General features: G+C 37.1%; 1 protein-coding gene across 6 annotated transcripts in view; it reads right to left on the reverse strand.

Annotated features, from left to right (window-relative positions):
* Positions 1 to 708: 708 nt before the first annotated feature.
* Positions 709 to 19,599, reverse strand: part of HELZ (helicase with zinc finger) — a 155,689-nt gene continuing 136,798 nt past the window's right edge. For all 6 annotated transcript variants that reach the window (XM_045814239.2, XM_045814235.2, XM_045814236.2 and 3 more), the window contains 2 exons: positions 9,233 to 9,485; positions 709 to 3,972 (listed from right to left, as the gene is read on the reverse strand). In XM_045814239.2, coding sequence (XP_045670195.1) covers positions 3,638 to 3,972; positions 9,233 to 9,485 — 588 coding nt within the window. In that variant the 3' untranslated portion in view covers positions 709 to 3,637. The remainder of the gene's footprint in view (positions 3,973 to 9,232; positions 9,486 to 19,599) is intronic.

Raw genomic sequence — 19,599 nt, forward strand, 5'->3', positions numbered from 1 at the left:
GCTAGAGATACAGTCCTCTATGTGTAGAGTTTTGCTCTTGAGATGTATACACATGAAAAATATTAAACATGTCAGGTAACTACAACAGAGCAAGATAATACTATATATGAATGATCTCAAAGTGAGGAAATTCAGTTAGCTTTCTCAGCAATTTCAATGCCTCCATAAACAAGGAAACTATTTTCGCAAATAGGTCTTGGAGATTGCTATGTTTAATTAGGTAATGCTTATTCAGTGGGAATTCTGCTTGTTTTACTTATTCTGCAATTCTTTGAACTGAGAAGACCAATTGATGTTTACACTGAACCTGAACTTATTCTAGAATCTCTCATGAAAAAAAACCACACAAAGCAGCTTGTTATTTCAAATATACAAGATGACCTGGATAGAGAGCCTACCTGTCTGAGGAAAGGAAAATTAAGGTCATGTTAGTTTAAATGGTCAATAATTAACTACTGATTAATCAAAAACAAAGCTCTGCTATGACAATTTGGCAAAGTGTGTGCCAAAAGGGCAGCCAAAACCCCTTTTAAAAACACACCAGAAAATATTCCACGTTACACTGAATGAGGTTCTTCAAATCTTAACAAGAATTCATTTTTAGATCAGGAGAAAAACCTTAGCATAGATACTCTACAAATGTTATCACCCAGAAGAATTTAAGGTAAAAAAAGAAAATCTCAAGTAGCCCTGAAATGAAAAAGTGAGATGAATTAAAAAAAAAAAATCAAACAGTTCTGGCAAGAAAAAGGAAAAACCTCAGAGTGATACGAAGAACAAAGAAGTAGAAAGACATCATGTGAACAATTAACTTCACTTAAAAGAAATCTATTCTGGAAGAAAAGGAAGCTGGTAATACTTGGTATCATCCAAGAGCTAACATTAAGGTTTCTTTGAAAAAAAAAAAAAAAAAGGACAAAAAAAAAAAGTTCCGTCTCAACTCTAAGGTTGAACCCAGCATGTAAATTGTTTGCTAAGTCCGCTTTGTGGGTACTTGCTAATACTACCCGAGTAATACCCAGACAGCACGAACGTCCTCAGAAGCCATGTCCCATTTCAAGAGAAACGTACAGTGATTCCTGCTGTAAGACTCGCTCAGAACCATTATTTATGGTTGGAAAGACAGCATTAAGTAATGCTGAGGAAGAGTAAGTGTGTTAGAACACGCATTCAACGAAAACAATGTCCGAATCCTTGACCAGCTGCAGGAAGAGTAGGGAAATGAGGGACACGTGGGCGCAGCAGAGCAGGGGACTGGTAAGTAGCTATTATTTCTAGTTATTTGGAAATAACTGCTGAGAACACGGGTGTCACAACAACTTAGCAGCTTCCTTATCCAAAGCTTCCAGCATCGGTTATATTTATATAAAAAGTGGTGGGGTGTGCACTTGACCCCTAAAATATAAATACAAATAATTTCAAACTGTTTTTTTAAAGGTTCAAGTGCGGAAAACAGAAAATTAGGCAATCACTCCACGACAAGGGATTAACTGAAAGCCCTGACAGGCCAGGTCTGCCTTCCTGTTCTCAAATGCTCTTGAACATTTGTGTTGTGGGGGAGGAGAATCAACACTGGTGAAAAACTATTTTTCACAGACACCCTCACATCAGGGAGCTCTAACTTACATTTGGGCTCTGTCTTGAGTTTCGTCACAGAGTCAGAATACATAGCTATGTGGCAAAAAATTTTCTTCTTTTCTTGTGACTAAAGTTATGCCCAGCAAAATCTGACCTAGTTAAATGTGGTGGTCTGACATCATGCAGAGAAAACGTGGTGCTGGAACTTGCTGGCTCTGTCTTCCACCTGTGATTTATACTAACCATGAGCGCGTCTGCAGTCGACAGGTCTCCATCTGCGGCCTCACATGGAGACACGCGGCCCCTAACGGAAAGCCACAGGCAAACGACGGGCACCCACTCTGAGCAGAAAGACAGAACGGAAGAATAGAGGTGCTCTTTCTTTGTCCTGCAGGCTCGCTAACCTTGAACTAAAGGCATTCTCTTCTCCTAAGTTGTCTGAGGATGATGGGGGGGGCGGGGGTCGTAGCTGGCCAACAGCAACTAAACTCGGGTCACAGAAGAGCTGTAAGGAGCTTTCTTTAGCCCTGCTTCTTTTCAACCCCACTGTAAAAATGTACTGTGATACGGGATGGCCTATTCAAAAGCAGTCCTCTGAAAAACTATTTTTGAATGGATCATTAGGATCCATTGGCTCATCAGCCATGTTTTCCAACCTTATCTTATTAAAAAAAAAAAAAGTTATATTGTAAGCTTCAAGGTATCTCTGAAGTATAAAAGTAGTACTACCAAATCAGGAAAACAATAAGGACATGCATTGTTTCAAATGTGTTACAAGACCACAAGTTTTAAGAGGGTAAATGTTTTCCTTTGGATTTTACCAAAGTTCATTCAAAAACAATTTTTAGACTGTAGAATATTTTAAGATAGCTATTTAAATTTTATATTTTTATACAAGTTCAGTGGGGTTATTTTATAAGAATCAAAAGACATGAAAAACAAGGGTAGTTTTTTGCCCCAGGTTTTGATGAATTTTGATATATCTTGGACAAACATTTTTAATGATGTTCCTCAAACAAAACAGTTAGCAAAATATCTGAATTGCCATATATAATGTCACATTTTAATGTAAACATCAAATAAGGTACCAAAATTTTTACTGGAGGGGGGAAAAAAACAAACCTTAAAGCGGCACAATTCTTTATACCACTGGAGAGGGGGGGAAAGCCAGATTACAAACATTTACACATGCATAGTGAGAAAAAAAGGATTTTACTAAATTCACGCATTTTTAAAATAGTTATCAAGTCTACTAAGCACCAACAATCCTAAAAATTTTTCAGCTTCATGATTTGTTTAAAAAAAAACACACACACTATCAAATTAACGTTAAAAACAAGCTTGAAGTATAGCTTGTCCAAAAAATAACTAAATATGCCAATGTTTTTTCATGTTACAAAAAACAGTGGCATACAAAATACACCTGCAAAGAATGCCTTTAACTCTATCCTACAGTGGATGGAGATTACAACAGCACATCTTACATAGTCTAAAACTATAAAAGTTTTAGAATGCAGCATCTTGTCACAAAAAAAAAAAAAAAGCTGATAAAACTTAAAGTATTTAGAAGATGCTGCCCCTTTATTTTAAAAAATTTTAAATGAATTTAAGCAAAAATAACATACATTTGTACATCAACTGGCCATTTCTGGTACAGAAACCCAGCATATGGTAATATTATTGAATAAATGTAAATGCTACTTACAATTTTTTTTCTTTTTAAATACATTTTAGACAAAGTTTTTTTCTCTTTTTTTTTATAGTTGCACAATTAACCTCTTAGCTGCTAGCTTGATGCAAACATATGTAACAATACACAAATTTAAAAATATTTTTTATTCTACATAAAAGCTGTCAAAAGACTCACGTCAAAAATGCAAAATAATGGAATATACTTTTAAAAAATTAGTTGCAAGTCTAGCAGCAAAGCAATTAAGTGAGAACATATTTAATATTAAAACAAAGGGAACTGTGCATCTATAGATGAAGTCCGACTATCTTAATTCTACTGATACAAACAGAAATTAAAACATTCTCCCTTGAGGGGAAAAAAAAGTGATTATTTAAAATAGGAGTAAAAGCCATTGCTGCCTGATGAGCTCCCCAGGCTCAGTTCCTGGAACAGAGACAGAGGGTCGCTACTCTTCTTGGCCTGCTCAGGCTGGGGCCTGGGCTTGGGAGGGGCCCGCAAAGCGCTGGCATAGGACATGGCGGGCTTGCTGCCCCCAGAGCTCTGCTGGCTACTGCTGTTGGCTGACTCCACGATCTGCTTGTTGGGCATGAGAGGGGGGAACTGGCCGAGATGCTGCAGCACATTATAGTTGAAGGAACTGGACACCTCGAGGTTCTCAGACTTCAGTTGATCCTCAGGGGGTTTGACGGTCTTGGGTGGAACTAAAAAGCAGAGAACAGTAATACGGATTTAAGGGCACACCCAGCAATATCTATGCATCTCATCAGCTCACGGTGTCACAACTGGTTCTCATCTCCAGGAACTCAGGGACAGGAGAGCCACGAGGACGGACCACTTCTGCCACAGAATGTTGAAATCACAACACATCTAATCAAACATCTCAATCTCATTAATAACACTTGCAAAAGAATTAACTGTGTAATCTGAACAGCTAACATATAAAACCTAGGGGTCAAAGCCAAAGGTTTGCTTCAAAAAGCTAATTTTACATGTATACACTGCGGTATTTATTATATTAACTGCTCAACTTTGAAAATGGGAACCTACATGTTCTCTCTTAAATAGAAAGGAGCTTTATATGCGGACTTCTGGTCAGACAGCTCTTATGATTAACCTAAATAATAGTAACATTGGATTCCTTCTTAAAAATGCTCCTTTTGTAACATATAAGTAAACACAGAATGTGGTGGAGGAAAAACGGCTGTAAATTTTTCTTCACATTTCCTACATGTAATTTGCCTGATTCTTAACAACATCCTTTAAGATTCGACTCCACTCTTCCTAAAAATTTTATTGTCCACTAAACCATGACTTGTTTTCAAACACTGTTTTCAACCTTTTAAATGTTTAACTAAAGTGGGGGGAGGAAAAATAATTCTCCTTCTCCTCTTGTAGGTTCTTGGCTGAGACACTCCCTATAGTAAGACAAATTAATAGGAGAAAAACAAACAAAAGTTTAACAAACATGTATACCTTCTGTATACATGAGGGAGGAAACCTGGATAACTCCCCGAAATGGCCCAAGCCACCAACTAAAATAACATCTCCAGCTAAAGGCAAAAGAAGATGTTGGGGGTGAGGGCAGTTATGCAAGGTTACCAGGAAAAGCACAGTGAACAAGGGTAAGGTTGTCATGCAGGGTTAAGTTAACTTAAGGATAAATTGTTGTCTTCTCCACATATGGTTTCCAGAAATTTAGAATCATCCTCCTCTTGCTGGTACAGAGAGGGAGATACTCTTACAGAGATTTCCCTTGTAAATGTAAATCTCTCTTACAAAAGGGTAACTTTCACCCAGTTTTCAGAGCTTCTGTGTCTATAGTTTCTTAAAAATAATCAGCCTAAAATAATCTTTATGCAAAAAAGCCTATTTGACGGTGGCAAATTCTGCTCCCCTTCACTAACATTCTATTGGAATATAATCATAATATATATTCATTGAGAATAATTTGGAAATTACAGAAAAGGTCCAAGAGGAAAATAAGTCATTCACATTCTCATATACCAGAGATCAGCATTAACTTTTTGGTGGGCTTCTTCCTAAAGAAATCATATAACACGGATACTTCATAAGTTATTTAAATAACCTCTCATTTTTAGAAATTTGGATTATAATCAATTTTTCACCTTTAAATACTGTGATAAATGTTATTATAGACAAATATTTTTAAATATGCACGACTGCTTCCTTACAATAAACGCCTAGAAGTATAATGCCTGAGTCCTAAGGCAGATACACAATTAAAGCTTTCCGTAACTACAGCCAAACTTCCCTGCGGACAGATACTACCTACATACGCTCTGCCAAAACGCTTGCCCATTTCCCTACCCAATCACAACACTGGTGTTTCTCCCCTCCTCAGCCTTAGCCTATTTTATAAATAAATATCTTGTAGCTCTAATTTGCATGTCTTTGATTACTGGTGTTTATGGATTTTTTCCCCCATGTTTATTATCTATTTGTGCACTGGGATGTTAAAATGCAAATATTTCGTTTTTTAGTCTTTGCATTTCATTGATTCAATATGCTAACTTCATAATACTATTTTAAAACCTTAAAAATTCATAAAATTGTTCAGGGGTGCCTGTGTGGCTCAATTGGTTAAGCATCTGACTCTTGATTTCAGCTCAGGTCATGATCTGAGTGGTAGGATCGAGCCCCACATTGGGCTCTGTGCTCAGTTCGAGTCTGCTTTAGATTCTCTCTCTCCCTTTCCCTCTGCCCCTCCCCCTGCTCACGAGCTTGCTTGCTCTCTCTCTCTCTCTCTTTAAAAATAAATAAAAGCTTTTATTAAAAATTCATTAAATTGTTCAAAATTAGTTTAGTGGCACCTGGGTGGCTCAGTCAGTTAAGCGTCTGCCTTCGGCCCAGGTCATGATCTCAGGGTCCTGGGATTGAGCCCCACATCAGGCTCCCTGCTCAGCAGGGAAATCGGCTTCTCCCTCTCCTTCCACCGCTCATGCTCTCTCTCGCCCTCTCCCCACCAAATAAATAAATAACATCTTTTAAAAAATTAGTATAAACCACCTAACATATTTTTAGAACATTTCTCACTGTCCATCTAGATGTCACTGATTTTACAAAACAATTACTTTTAAAAGCATTAGTTTAACAAACATTTCATGACGAATCACTAAATTCTACTCCTGAAACGAGTATTAATTACACTGTATGTTAACTAATGAGAATTTAAATAAAAACCTGAAACATAAAAAAAAACCCAAACATTTCAATATGTAACAGTGGCCTGTACTACCCAATATAACACATAAACATTTTACTCGTTGTTCAAAAACTTACTGCTTTTATTTACTTTACTAAGATTTATTATTTAACCATGCTCTCATTTTCATGACAATATAATCAGAGTTTAAAATATTTTCAACTAAACAATCAATACTACAAACAACTCCAGAGGCAGTTTAACCTAATGCCTACATTCTTACTGAACCACAAATTCGAAATCTCTATTAATGTGACTTACCACATATTCTCCAGATAAGAGAAACTATCCTTTAAAACTATTACTAATTTGATACCCAGTGATCTTTTTCAAAGTGTGTATCTCTACCTAATCTTAAATTTTCATCCGTGCATTACTGGAGAGTGTCTGATGAAGTACATGTCGTCACCAGTGGTCATCACCAGGCTGAGCAGTGTGACTGGACTGCCCACCCGCCCCCTCACGCACGGGACCTATCTGCATTATCTTCTTACTCAGCAGTCATTCCCCAAGAGCTTGAAGTGTGATCAGTGACAACACAGGAAATTCAAAGTTCAAAAAGACACAATTCTCTGCTCTCAGGCTTTCAATTGTAGAGAAAATAGGACCACATCAGACGCAATGACCACTTTTAAATTCCAAACCAGTATGATACAAACAGTTTTCTTCAACTCAAGAAGCCTCAAACTTCAGAAAGAAGTTTCCCATGTGGTGACTATTTTCCTTCTGATTCCCACTGGCAATGGCTGCATTCCTCTATAACTAACTAACTAAATACATACATACTAATGGACAGGAAGTTGTGCTTCAGGATACTCGTGGCCTTGAGTTCATTTTTTTTTTAACACTTAACTGTTACTTTCAACTAAAGAATACTACAATTTGTCTGCTAGTAATGACAAAATAATAACTGTATTTGTGGAAAAGATACCATAAAATGACATGTGTTTTGGACAGTTATTTAGAAACTTTCTGCCTTATCAGCTCAAGTCAGGTTTTTACTGATTTGGGCCAAAAGTTATCCTAAAATTTAAGGTGGGGAAAAAAAAGAGAGAAAGGATGTTGTTTCTTTAAAATAAATTATAATAATTACTCAGCCATCAAAAAGATTGAAATCTTGCCATTTACAACGACATGGATAAAACTAGAGGGTATTATGGTAAGAGAAATAAGTCAGTCAGAGAAAGACAAATACCATATGATTTCACTCATATATGGAATTTAAGAAACAAAACAGATGATCATAGGGGAAGGGAAGGAAAAATAAGAGAAAAACAGAGAGGGAGGTAAACCCTAAGAGACTCTTACCTCTAGGAAACAAACTGAGGGTTGCTGGGGGCGGGGGGGATGGGTAACTGGGTGATGGGCATTAGGGAGGGCATGTGATGTAATGAGCACTGGGTGTTCTATGCCACTGATGAATCACTGAATTCTATCCCTGAAACTAATAATACAGTAGATGTTAACTAAATTGAATTTAAATTTAAAAAATTTTTAAATAAAAATAAATTTAAAAATAAAAGATGAATTGTAATTAAAAATAAAATAAATTATAATAAACAAAACAACTAAAAATTAACAAATCCTTATCACTGATTTGTAATTGAGATGTTTCTCAAGAAATTGAGGTATGACAATGTAAGTGTATGTATGTCAGACCTTTAAAATGACAAAGCAACCCCAGGAAAAATGCAGCAGATCATACACCGTAGGTATTAAGGAATGTTTAAAAATTAAAATGACAATGTCTCTTGCCAGGAAATAAAAGCAAAATATTTTTAATGCTTTTGTCCTACTATGTCTATTGTTCTAAAAATACGCTTACCTGGCACATATTCAAAAATGGGCCAGTTACAGAAACAATAGATTCACATTCTAAAGATGAACAAAATTAAATCCAAATACAAAGGTTGATGCCACCAGGGCAGAAATTCATCCAACAAAGATCACAGGCGTGTTGACAAAGATCAATGTCTACAGCCTACAAAGAGAAAGCTACAGGTTGGAGAACTCAAATAGTATCATTTGTTTCCTTACATTTAATATATATTAAAAAAAAAAAAAAAAGAGGGAACAGAGGCAAGATAAAAGTGCATTTTTTTGCACTGAACGCTAAAGATTTTAGACTTCCTTTAACAATACAGTATAGGGCCTTGTCCATTCGAATGCCTTCCTGTGCCTTTTTTTTTTTTTTTCCTCTTTAGCCTTAGATTTCTGAGCTCATTAGAATATAAGGAATAAACACAGGATTTTTAAATCTCAAAATGTTGGACTTTATTATTAGTTTCTCTCCTGGCCAAACTCTATTGTGTAGCCAACTGTCAACAACTTTATTGACAATAAATCCTTGAAAACCGATGCTGACCCAACCAATTCCTCCCACCCCTAATCCTGGGGAATCAAAAGCCAGAAAACAAACTTTTCCCAAGCAAAGGTGATTCTAATTAGAAATACACTTCAAATTCCCCTACTTCTCTCATTCATTCACAGGTCAAAATGATCAAATTGATGAGCTCCCAGAACAGACAGATCTACATCCCTTCCAGACCATAAATATGGACTCAATATAGTCCTAAATTAACACTGTATGCCTGAGACACACGTACGAGCTATGAGCATTAAATATTATTAGAAGACAATAATGTAAACGGGGGCCCGGGGAGTAGGAGAAAAACTTCAATATCCAGGAGCTGAGTCGTTAAAATTGCAATTTTAACAACCCACTGACTCTGTCTTACCTATCAACTCTCTGGGCTGAGCTGTCCTGCTGGATCCATTACACGGAATGTTCTGATAGGGGGTAGATGAGGTGGTGTTTACCCAGGACTCCGGGGATGCAAAGTTGAAAGAAGATTGGTTATTATGGTCCTGAAGCTCTTTACACTGAGCAAGACTGTCTTGAGGAGTGCTTACTTCTTCAGAACAAGGCTGGACTGAGCTAGATGAGATTCTTCTTTGGTACAAGGGCCGACCAGGTCCTCTGGGTTCATACTACACAAAGAAAAAGGACATCTCATCAATCAATGAAACTTACATCCCCCCCCTTTGGTACACAGCAATCTCATTGTATTAAACAGCAATTCTCAAAATACTCTCCTCTGTGACCATGACCCCTCCCCACCACCTGGCCCCAAAAAGCAGCCTGAGCTCTGGACACAGTGTTCAGCAGAGCTGGGTTCAAAACTCAGTTCTGGCCCTTAGCAGGCAGCCCTATGACAACACACATCTAATTTCTGATTCTGTTTTCTTGTCTGTAAGATATGGAGCTGAAAACTACCTGTCTTTGGTTCTAAAACTCTATTGCCATCTTAGGTAACATTAGATTAAGAATGAAGAAACGTATCCGCTCAAAATTAAATGGAGGAAATTACAGTCGCAGTCAATTGAACCACAGCCACCTTGAACAGTAACCCACTCTAGACTTCTCTCTTGTGCCGAATCTTCACAGCCTCCCTATTTATTATTCCTTAGACTTGATGGCAAGACATGACTTGCTCAGTGGGGAGTCTGCTTCTCCCTCTCCCTCTGCCCCTCTCCTCTGCTCATGTGTGCTCTCTCTCTCTCTCAAATGAATAAATATAATTTTTAAAAACAAATCATTTAGGGCGCCTGGGTGGCTCAGTCAGTTAAACATCTGACTCTTGGTTTCGGCTCAGGTCGTCATCTCAGGGTCGTGAGATCAAGCCCCGCACTGGGTGAGAGAATCTCTTTCTCTTGTCCCCCACTTGTGTTCTTATGCTCTCAAAAAAAAACCATCCTTTATACATTTGAAACCCAACTAATTTACTCCTTGTATTTTCTCCTCCCTAAACTACACACCCCAGATCCCTTTAACCCTCACAACAAGAGCCATCAACCAGCTATTTCAAGATTTTCTACTGCTCCCCACATACTCTCCATTTCTTCCCACCTGACCGCTGTGACCAATACTCAGTCTCCCTTTTGGTGGCAAGGCAGTACGCATAGCAGTTGGGTATGCAGCCTCAGTCTAGAGCCAGACTATCCAGGTTAGACTTCAGGCTGTCTTTACCAGCCAGCAGTGTCACCTGGGCAACTGGCCTAATAACCTCCTGGAAGCTTCATCTCTAAATGCAGCTTCATCACCCACAGGACCTGCCTCTTAGGACTGTGGCAAAAATTAAATGAGTTCAGCATGTACAACCTTCAGAACTCTTCCTGGCACAGAGGAAGGGTTTGTTGTCATACAAGTGTTATAATACAAAATACAAAGATAAGATTCCATGCAGATCTTACACGATGGAATGAGATGGACTTTTTATGGCACCCCTCCCCTCCCCCCCAATAGTAATACGTTGACTCTTCAGTTTGTGATCATTAGGATTCTGAGGAAGCTTTCTTTTGCCATCGCTGTTAGCAATAATTGGAAATCAAGAACTGGAGATCAGATTACAAAGAAGAGAGAGAGATGAATTAGCACAGTAATAGCAGGATGTTGGCTGGGAATATAAAACAGCACAAACCGATATTCTCAGGCCAATTGAACAGAAGAAACTGTGGATATAAGCACTGTGAGGATGAAGTCATCCCAGATGAACCACTAGGTTGTAAAGCAGGGGAGGGAATGGGTCTGGACTGCATGCCCTTGCACAGAAAGGCAGGAAAGGATAGGAGGCAAGCAATTTTCTCACTATTAAATAATGAGTGTCCCGGTCATTTCTTCATTTCCAAACTTTAGTTACTGGATGAAGAAGGCAAGTGATAATACTTCCATCTGGCTAGTTCTTTTTTTCATATATTTTTATTGCTCTTCTGTCTCTAAGTATAATATCGAAATTCACCTTTAATTTTGCTCTGCTTTAAAAGAATGTTTTCAGTGATCAAAATCATTCTGAATTTGATTCTGGTTTTCTAGAATATAACTGTCAACTGTGAATTTAATCAGCACGTTTGAAAATTCTTTGTCAAGGTCATTAAATTATGGTGTTCAGTAGAATAACCAACCCTCCTAAACTGCTTCATGTTCTCTAGGGCTAGGCAACCCCTGAATGACTGATGACAATAGCTTGTGCAGTGTGTCTTTTTTATCAAGGTTTGTTATGAAGATCATCAGCTCCCAGAATCAAAATGAAGTGTTTCTTTTTATTATCATGCCTGAGTGTTTAGTAATAAGCCCAGCCACAATCTGTGAGGGAATCACATTCTAAAGTCTTTACATGTGAATATGAAAATACAAAACCAACATCTGTTAAGGCCTCAGAAAGAACGGGTTATGATAAGCAAATCCCCTGGTGATACAGAACACTAAATATACTCATATAAATTTCAGGCGTTAGCTTTGTAAGCCTTTTTTCATTAAATACTAAGCATACGTACGCTGGTAGTATAAACAAATACCTTTTTACAATGAAGAGATATCTAAACCACAAAGTTTAAATGAGGGAAACTAAAAATCAGAAAGTGACGGAAAGCTGAGATGAAGGACACAATATTCAATTAAGCTTTTTAGAAAATGTGTATCATTTTTATCATTCATCTGAAATCCAAAAAAATCACACAGTTGACATGCATAGCAGGAACTGTGGAAGTATTGTGTAACATATTTATTATAACAGTTCCTAAGCAGCTATTGACAAACATGAATGTGCAGAGGAAATATGAAATTCAATTTCAAACCACATCATAAATATGATTGATCCTTTATGTCAGAAAAGGAACCAAAACTTGAAATTGTTTTTAAAAAGTCTATTTAATACAACATAGATGAAGGTAATCCATGAAAATATGATTTGCTACTTCGGAATCTGTCCTCAAAGGAATTTAAGTAAAGGCAGAGAAATCTTAATGACAGCTGAAAAAAATGGTTCATATTACCAAACAAACCACATTTTAGCAATTCTATAGTATCAGCAATTCTATAGCAATTCTGTTTCAGCATACAGATCTGTACAGTTTTTGCTCGATTTATACCTCTATTTCATTTTTCTTTGAGCTCTTGTAAATGGTATTGACTTGTACATTTGGTTTCCAATAATACATTGCTGGTATATAGAAATGAGATTGATCTGTAAGTGTTGACCTTACATCCTGAAACCTTGCTATATTCTTATTAGTCATAGGGGTTTTGTTGGTTTGTTTTCTGGATAGATTCTTTGGGCTTTCCTACATTGATAATCATGTCATCTTTGATTAGGAAGAGTTTTATGTCTTCCTTTCCAATCCCTACGCCTTCAATTTCTTTTTCTTGCCATACTGCTTTGGCTAAGATTGCGAGTACAATGTTGAAAAGGAGTGTTGAGAGTGGATATTTTACCTTGTTCCTAGTCTTAGAGAGAAAGCATTCAGTCTCTGCCATTAAATATGATGGTAGCTATGGGATTTTTATAGGTGCTCTTTAACAGGCTGAGGAATTTCCTTTTTATTTCTAGCTTGCTAGGAGCTTTTATACGTCACACATATTGTATTATAACAGATGTATGCGGCTTTGTGGGGTTTTTTGGGGGGGTATATCTCTTGATACAATCTTGTGATTTTTCTCTTTAGACAGTATGGTGGATTACAGTGTTTTAGTTTCAAATACCGAACCAGCTTTGCATTCTGTGGCCTCCACACTCCCTGACTGGTGACTGGTGTGCATGTTCAGTAGGTGCCACATGCCGACAGGCCCAGAGCTGGAGTAAGACCTGACATAGTCATAGTGTATTACTCTTTTCTATATATTGCTGAATTCAATTTGCTAAAGTTTTGTTGAGGATATTTACATTAATGTTCACAAATATCAGTCTACAGTTTTCCCCTTTCTGTACTGTCTTTGTCTAGTTTTGGTATCAAAGTAATGCTGGCCATATACAATAAGCTGAAAAGTGTTCCCCTCTCTTCCATTTTCTTGAAGAGATTGTGTAAATTGGTGGTATTTCTTTTTTAACATGTTTGGAGGAATTCAGTAGCGAACTACTTGGGCCTGAAGATTTCTTCTTGGGAAGGTTTTTAAACTACAAACTCAGTTTCTTTGACAGTCAATAAATATTTAACAAAAGAATTAAAATGTTGAAGGTTGGATACAATATTTTCTATTTAATTTTCTCAAGATTTTAAGAAGAAATTTGTGACTATAAAGCACTCTTGGTCTCTACTAACTTATTTCAATTTAGCTGCTCATAAGGTTATCGTATTGTGTTTTAAGCAATGTGCTGTAATTTCGTAGAGAGGAACAGAGTAACTGAGAGAGAAAGAAACTAGAAAGGAGGGAAGAGAGGAGTATCCCTGTTAGATTAAAAACAATCAATATTAGCAAGCTAGGCAAATGTGATGGATAAACTATAGTTTGCAACAATAATGTCTATGGGTTCATGTGATATAATCTACTGAAAAGTACTTGATAAATTATAAAACAGTATTTTTTTAAAAAGCATAATTCCCAGTTAGTGGTGGAGACTGGCCCAAGACTCCACTAAAATAATAATAAATAAATACAAAAGATCCACAACAATCAAGACCTATGACCAGCCATTAATAAAGGACACGTTCCTGGAATATACGGAGACTCAATGGAGGAATAGTGTCTGTGAAAGAAGTCTGACATTAGGGCCACAAACTAAGATGGGAACCAATCCACCCTGCAGAATTCCAAGAGGCTCAAGCCTCAGAAACACCATCTACCATGACAAGTGAAGGGATAAAACGGGGTGGGGGGGGGGCGTCAAATGAAAGTCTCCGCAGGGAACAGCTGGTCTCACTCTGCATTCTCCCCAACAACCAGAGGAATTCAAGCATTAAAAGATCCCCAGGGAAAAAGCCTCCTAGGCATAAGTCCTGAGACATATACAAAACTCCCAACTTTAGTGACATAAACAGTTAAAGGTTACTAGACATTTAAGGGGAGTTTCCAGCATAAAAGATGGTCATAGATAAACAGAAGAAAAGGGAGGCCCAGGAAAAAAAAGTGACAATGTTTTAAAAATATTTTTTAAATATTATTTTAGTTCTTACTAAAATTCTAAAACAAGACAACAACAAACGCTCAACTGGCTTCCTCGAAAAAGGCATTACATTTATAAAACAAAAATAAGATGTTATGAAAAAGGAAAAAATTGAGAATAAAGAACTCCTGGAAATTAAAACATCTGTGGGCTCGAATACAAAATGCAATAGAAGGGTTTGCAGATAAAATTTTTAAAAAACCTTTCAGAAAGTAGCAAAAAATACAAAGATATCAAAATATGACAGGACCAAAAAAGATATGGAGAATCCAGGAGGTCTAACAAAAGCTTTAGAAAGAGAGAGAAACAGAGAAAAGAGATGGTAGAACATTATCAAAAAAATAATGTAAGACAGTTTCAAAGAGCTGAAGGGGATGAATCTTTCTCTAGAGCAATGCTGTCTGAAAGAATTTTCTGTGATGACAGAGAAGTTCTGTAGCTTCGCTGTTCAATAAGGTGACCCCTAGCCACATGTGGCTACCGAACAATTGAAATGTGGCTAGTGGAAATAAGAAACGGATTATTTTATTTCATTTCATCTTAAATAATACCTAACCCATCAGGAACTCCTGTAGGTTTTAACTACAAATAGATCTTGACTTTATTTACGTCTCACCATGCCCACTGCTACATCATAGTCCAAGCCACCATTGTTCTCTTGTCCAGAAAACTATGACACTCTTCACTATTTCTTTTATACCATTTTAAAGGAATTATTTTAAAAATAAAATTCATTATCTTAGCAGAACTTTAAAAACAACTTTAATGTCAACATTAGGTTCATAAGATTCAATCATAACAACAGAAGCAAAATTTATCTTAATTTCTAAAACTGTGGTACATTTATCTCTGGGTTTTGTTACTGTTTTTCTTAAAAGAAAGGTATACTGAAATGAATATGACTTAGTAGCAAAGTGCATTAAAATCAATTTAGTCCTAAATAAAGAAAAATACCATCTGAAGCAGCTCACAGGCAAGGGTGCTTACAATTTGCAAATAGTGTCTTCCCACCAAGCAATATTATTTTCCTACATCCAAACACAAGGCAATGAGGAGCTATTAGAATGAATGCAATATTACACCTGAGAGAGAAATGTCAGATTCGCTGTTGTGACATTTTGAGCTACCTTAAATCTATCTGGCTCTTGTTTACTCTTCTTGAATATGAAACAGTCAAGTTATCCATTATAGACAACGACGCCTCTTACCATGAGAAAATGTCAGTTAGGGTAGGAAGTAAATATTACCCAGAAGTTTGCCTTCAACTCGTTAACTATTTGCATTTTCTCTGAAGAATCATAATTATCATAATTAAATAAATTTCCCAGCTTTAAAAAACAAGGCAATGCCAGAGAATTTTTGTTTTATATTTAAAGAACGTTGAGAAATGGGGACACATGGGTGGCTCAGTCAGTTAAGCATTCAACTCTGGATTTCAGCTCAGGTCGTGACCTCAGGGTCATGGGATCGAGCCCCATGTCAGGCTCTGCACTCAGCGCAAAGTCCCCTTGTCCCTCTCCCTCCTCCCGCGGCTCGCTCTCTCTCTCAAATAAATAAAGTCTAAAAATTCTCACTCTCTCTCTTTGCCCCTCCCCTCCCCATCTCTCCCGCTCTTTAAAAAAAAAAAAAAAAAAGAACATTGAGAAGTGAAGTACTTCCTTATAGTTAATTTTCTGGTATTTGAGATTTCTGAATTAATCATTTGAACAGTCAAACATTTAGCAGCTGGAACCAGACAGCTTTTAAGAATCAAGAATTCTTTAAAAGAAAAAAAATCAAGAATTCTAAAATGAACCATTCCTCCTCCCACCCTCCCAACCAAAAAGGAAAACTTTATACATCTGAAGATTTAATTCTTTGGTCCCAGGAACATAATTTGGTATCCCCCACCCCCACCCCCATATCTACTTCATGTAATTGTAGTCACTTCTTATTTTCCAGGCAGAAACCTTACTCATGGCATAAAAAGCTGAAGAACAGTGTGAAACAGAGTAGGACGGGGAGTCCAGAGTCTCAGATCCGCTTTAATTAGTGAAACTGCTTAAGCTGCAAGTCCCTGAACACCTTGGTGCCTCAGGCTCCTTTAAAAAGGAGGAGTGAGAATAAATGATCTTCGAGGCCTCAACTACTTGCCAAGTTCTGTTTTTTAAAAGAGTCTTTGATAAATCAGAGTCTTTCTCAATGAAAATATATTTAAAATTTTTTTAAGTAGGCTCCACACCCAGCACGAAGCCCAATGTGGGGCTTGAACTCACAACCCAGGCGCCCCTTAACTCTTTTTTTATTAAAATCTCCAAAGATAATCCATTAACAACTTTAACAATCATCAAAAATTTGCTCTACCTGCTAAAATAATTCAAATGTGATACCACATACAAGCCTATTTAAGTTATTTAAATTCAAAAACTATAAGTATGCTAATTTACTACAATAAATTGCATTCTGGGCAATGAGTTTAAAATTTCAATTTTTTCCCCACAAAGGGAAATTTCTAGGAAATTTACATTGAAAGACAAGGGCCCACAGCTATAAATTTCAGAGAAAGCTTCCTTGTCTTAAAAAAAAAAAAATTTCCGACAGAGAATGCCTTTTGTATTTCCCCCTCTACTTCAGCCCCATGGGCTAATTAAAAATATAAACCATACTTTTCTTCCCATTTTTGACCATGTTTTGTTTCCTGTTGTTCTGCACAGTTCTCAGTTTCTTTCATGAAGAGACTCTTCCTTCTACATCTATCTCCTGCCAATCAGAGTGTTCCTTTACTTTTAGACAGCAGCCCAATCAATGTCCAACACTCCAGTTTCATTTTAGAGTCCTCGGGTCTAAAATAATTTCATTATTTATTGCTTAAAGGCTCATTTTACTCCGTCAGAGATCCTTACTTCTAGGTTCAGGACCAACTCCATGTACGTCTGTGTTTATAAATATTCTTTATGCTAAGCTGTGAAACTGTTATGTTGCTAAACATATATATGATCCTCATTTTCTAATAAGGCTAGTGCTAATATAGATCTTTCTAAATATCAAAATATAATGCTAAAATCTCAAAAGTATGCGTATAATAAATAACTGGGGGAAAGGTCACAACTAAGTTAATTAGGGCTCTATTTATAATTACACTATCAAAGCTAATCACTAAGGAAGAGCTAAATGCTCTAGTGAAAATTCCAAGTGTCATTAACTATGGTGCCAGAAACGTTCATTAAAATAGAACATCTCATTTAAATGATTGGCTTTGATAATTTAAGCATGACTAGAGGTCTAATTTATTAATCTGTTGATCCCTGTCTCTGTTATGGGCATCAGATGGTTTATTAGATACCACACATTAATGATCCCTCTGAGAAGACTGCATTATTACCACCTGGTTACACAACGTAAGTCACAAGCTATCCTCGCCACTTCTAAAGTCAGAACAGGCAGGATATGTCAATCAGCCAAGAATATAATCTTCAAGCCACATTTGTACAAGGCTTTGCGCCACAGAAGGGAATGTGGGGGGATGTGGAGTAATCAGACAACACTAAAATCGAAACTACCAACTAACTTCAAAACCAGAGTTCTTTGAAGGAAAAAATGAAACTAATAGATGAGTCAGAGTGTCTTTGTTCAAAAACCAACACATAAGATGAGAGATTTCAAAGCAGATTCATCCCAGAGGCATACACGTCACCTCTAAGATGGCATCGGTGATTGTGACTGACTGAAAGCTGGTCAAGGTGAGTGACCTATAAGCATCCGTTCTCATCGGAAGGCCATCGCAACAATACCACCGCTGCAACACAAAAGTGTGCAGTTTCAAATGCTGAGACTCTTCCAGTGAAGCTTTTAAAAAAGAATTTGCCACACGTTACTCACAAGCACTTTTAATCAAACTATTTCATGGTGAAGCCCACCCTACCTGGCAACATTGGCCGGTTCGATGTTAAACGAAAGTTTTTAATGTGGTAAAACGATGCCCGCTTAGGAAGAATGAGGATTTGTCCCTCAAGATAAAGTAACTAGAAAGTATAATGGGGGGGGAAAGGCTCCATTCATAATAAAGAACAAGGAGCAATCAACATAAATTTAACCAGTAATGAAGCTGCTTCAGAATTTTACAGAGGAATATTCAGAAAATAAAAAAGAAAGGGAGGGAAAGAGGTGGTGTGTGTGGGGGGGGGGGGGGGAATTACAATACTGAAGATTATACCAATTCCTAAATGAGAGGCTTAAGAAATTTGGAAAAACAAAATTTCCCCTAATTTAAGCTACACATTTGATGTAATTAAAACAAAAAACTAAAAACAACCCAAGAAAGGTTTTTCTTTGTGTGTGGGGCGGGGGGAAGCTCTATGGGAGGAGGAAGAGTTCACAAAGGTATTCTATACTTATGGTAGAAAAGCCAACAGATAACTCTCTGCTATTCTGCACACCCTTGGGAGGAAAAAAAAACAGTGAGAGACTTTACACTATCATATTAGAATACTACAAAGCCTCAAAAATTAAAACAGTGCAATTCTGGTACAGAAACATAAATATAGCTAGATGAGAAAAAATCTCAAGTCTGGAAACAGATCTGAGTGTATACTGAAGAACAGTGTCTTACTCAGAAGTTAAATTATAAAGTTGTTATACAAAGTGGAAAATCTCGTACAGAAAAAATTACCCTTGAAAAATTGTGAATCATGCCCAAATTACTAGAAACTGAACCCTTGGAAGCTCCGAAGCCAAAAATTAACTTCTATTGTTTCTCTTTACATTTCATCTCTCCCCGCCGCCACAACGGTTACCTGAAATGCAAGTATGATACAGTGCTATTATAAAAGAATTAGCATTTGATAAGAAAGCTACTATTCTATTTAGTGAGAATGCAATAATTTAACAAGTATGAAGACAACTGGCTAAATATTTAGAGAAATATTAAATCATAATCCCAAGCTTACACTGACATTTGAAATCAAACTGGAGCAACTGATCACTCTATTTCTAATCAGTTATGGTCTATAACCTGGCCCAGGGTATGGGTGGCACCTTTGCCCTCTGCTCCCCTCCTTATCCCATCATCAGAAAGAACTAGAAGCGGGAGAGGGTGTTGGCACCAATGCCAGACCACAGTGTCCCGGCCTCATCCCAGCAGCCAAGGGCCAGGGCTTTGGCCGCATTTAAGCTAGGTAAGAAAACCCACG

Source organism: Ursus americanus, chromosome 23 (genome assembly GCF_024610735.1).
Source record: "Ursus americanus isolate L20-20 chromosome 23, mUrsAme1.1.p, whole genome shotgun sequence".
Lineage (NCBI taxonomy): Eukaryota > Metazoa > Chordata > Mammalia > Carnivora > Ursidae > Ursus > Ursus americanus.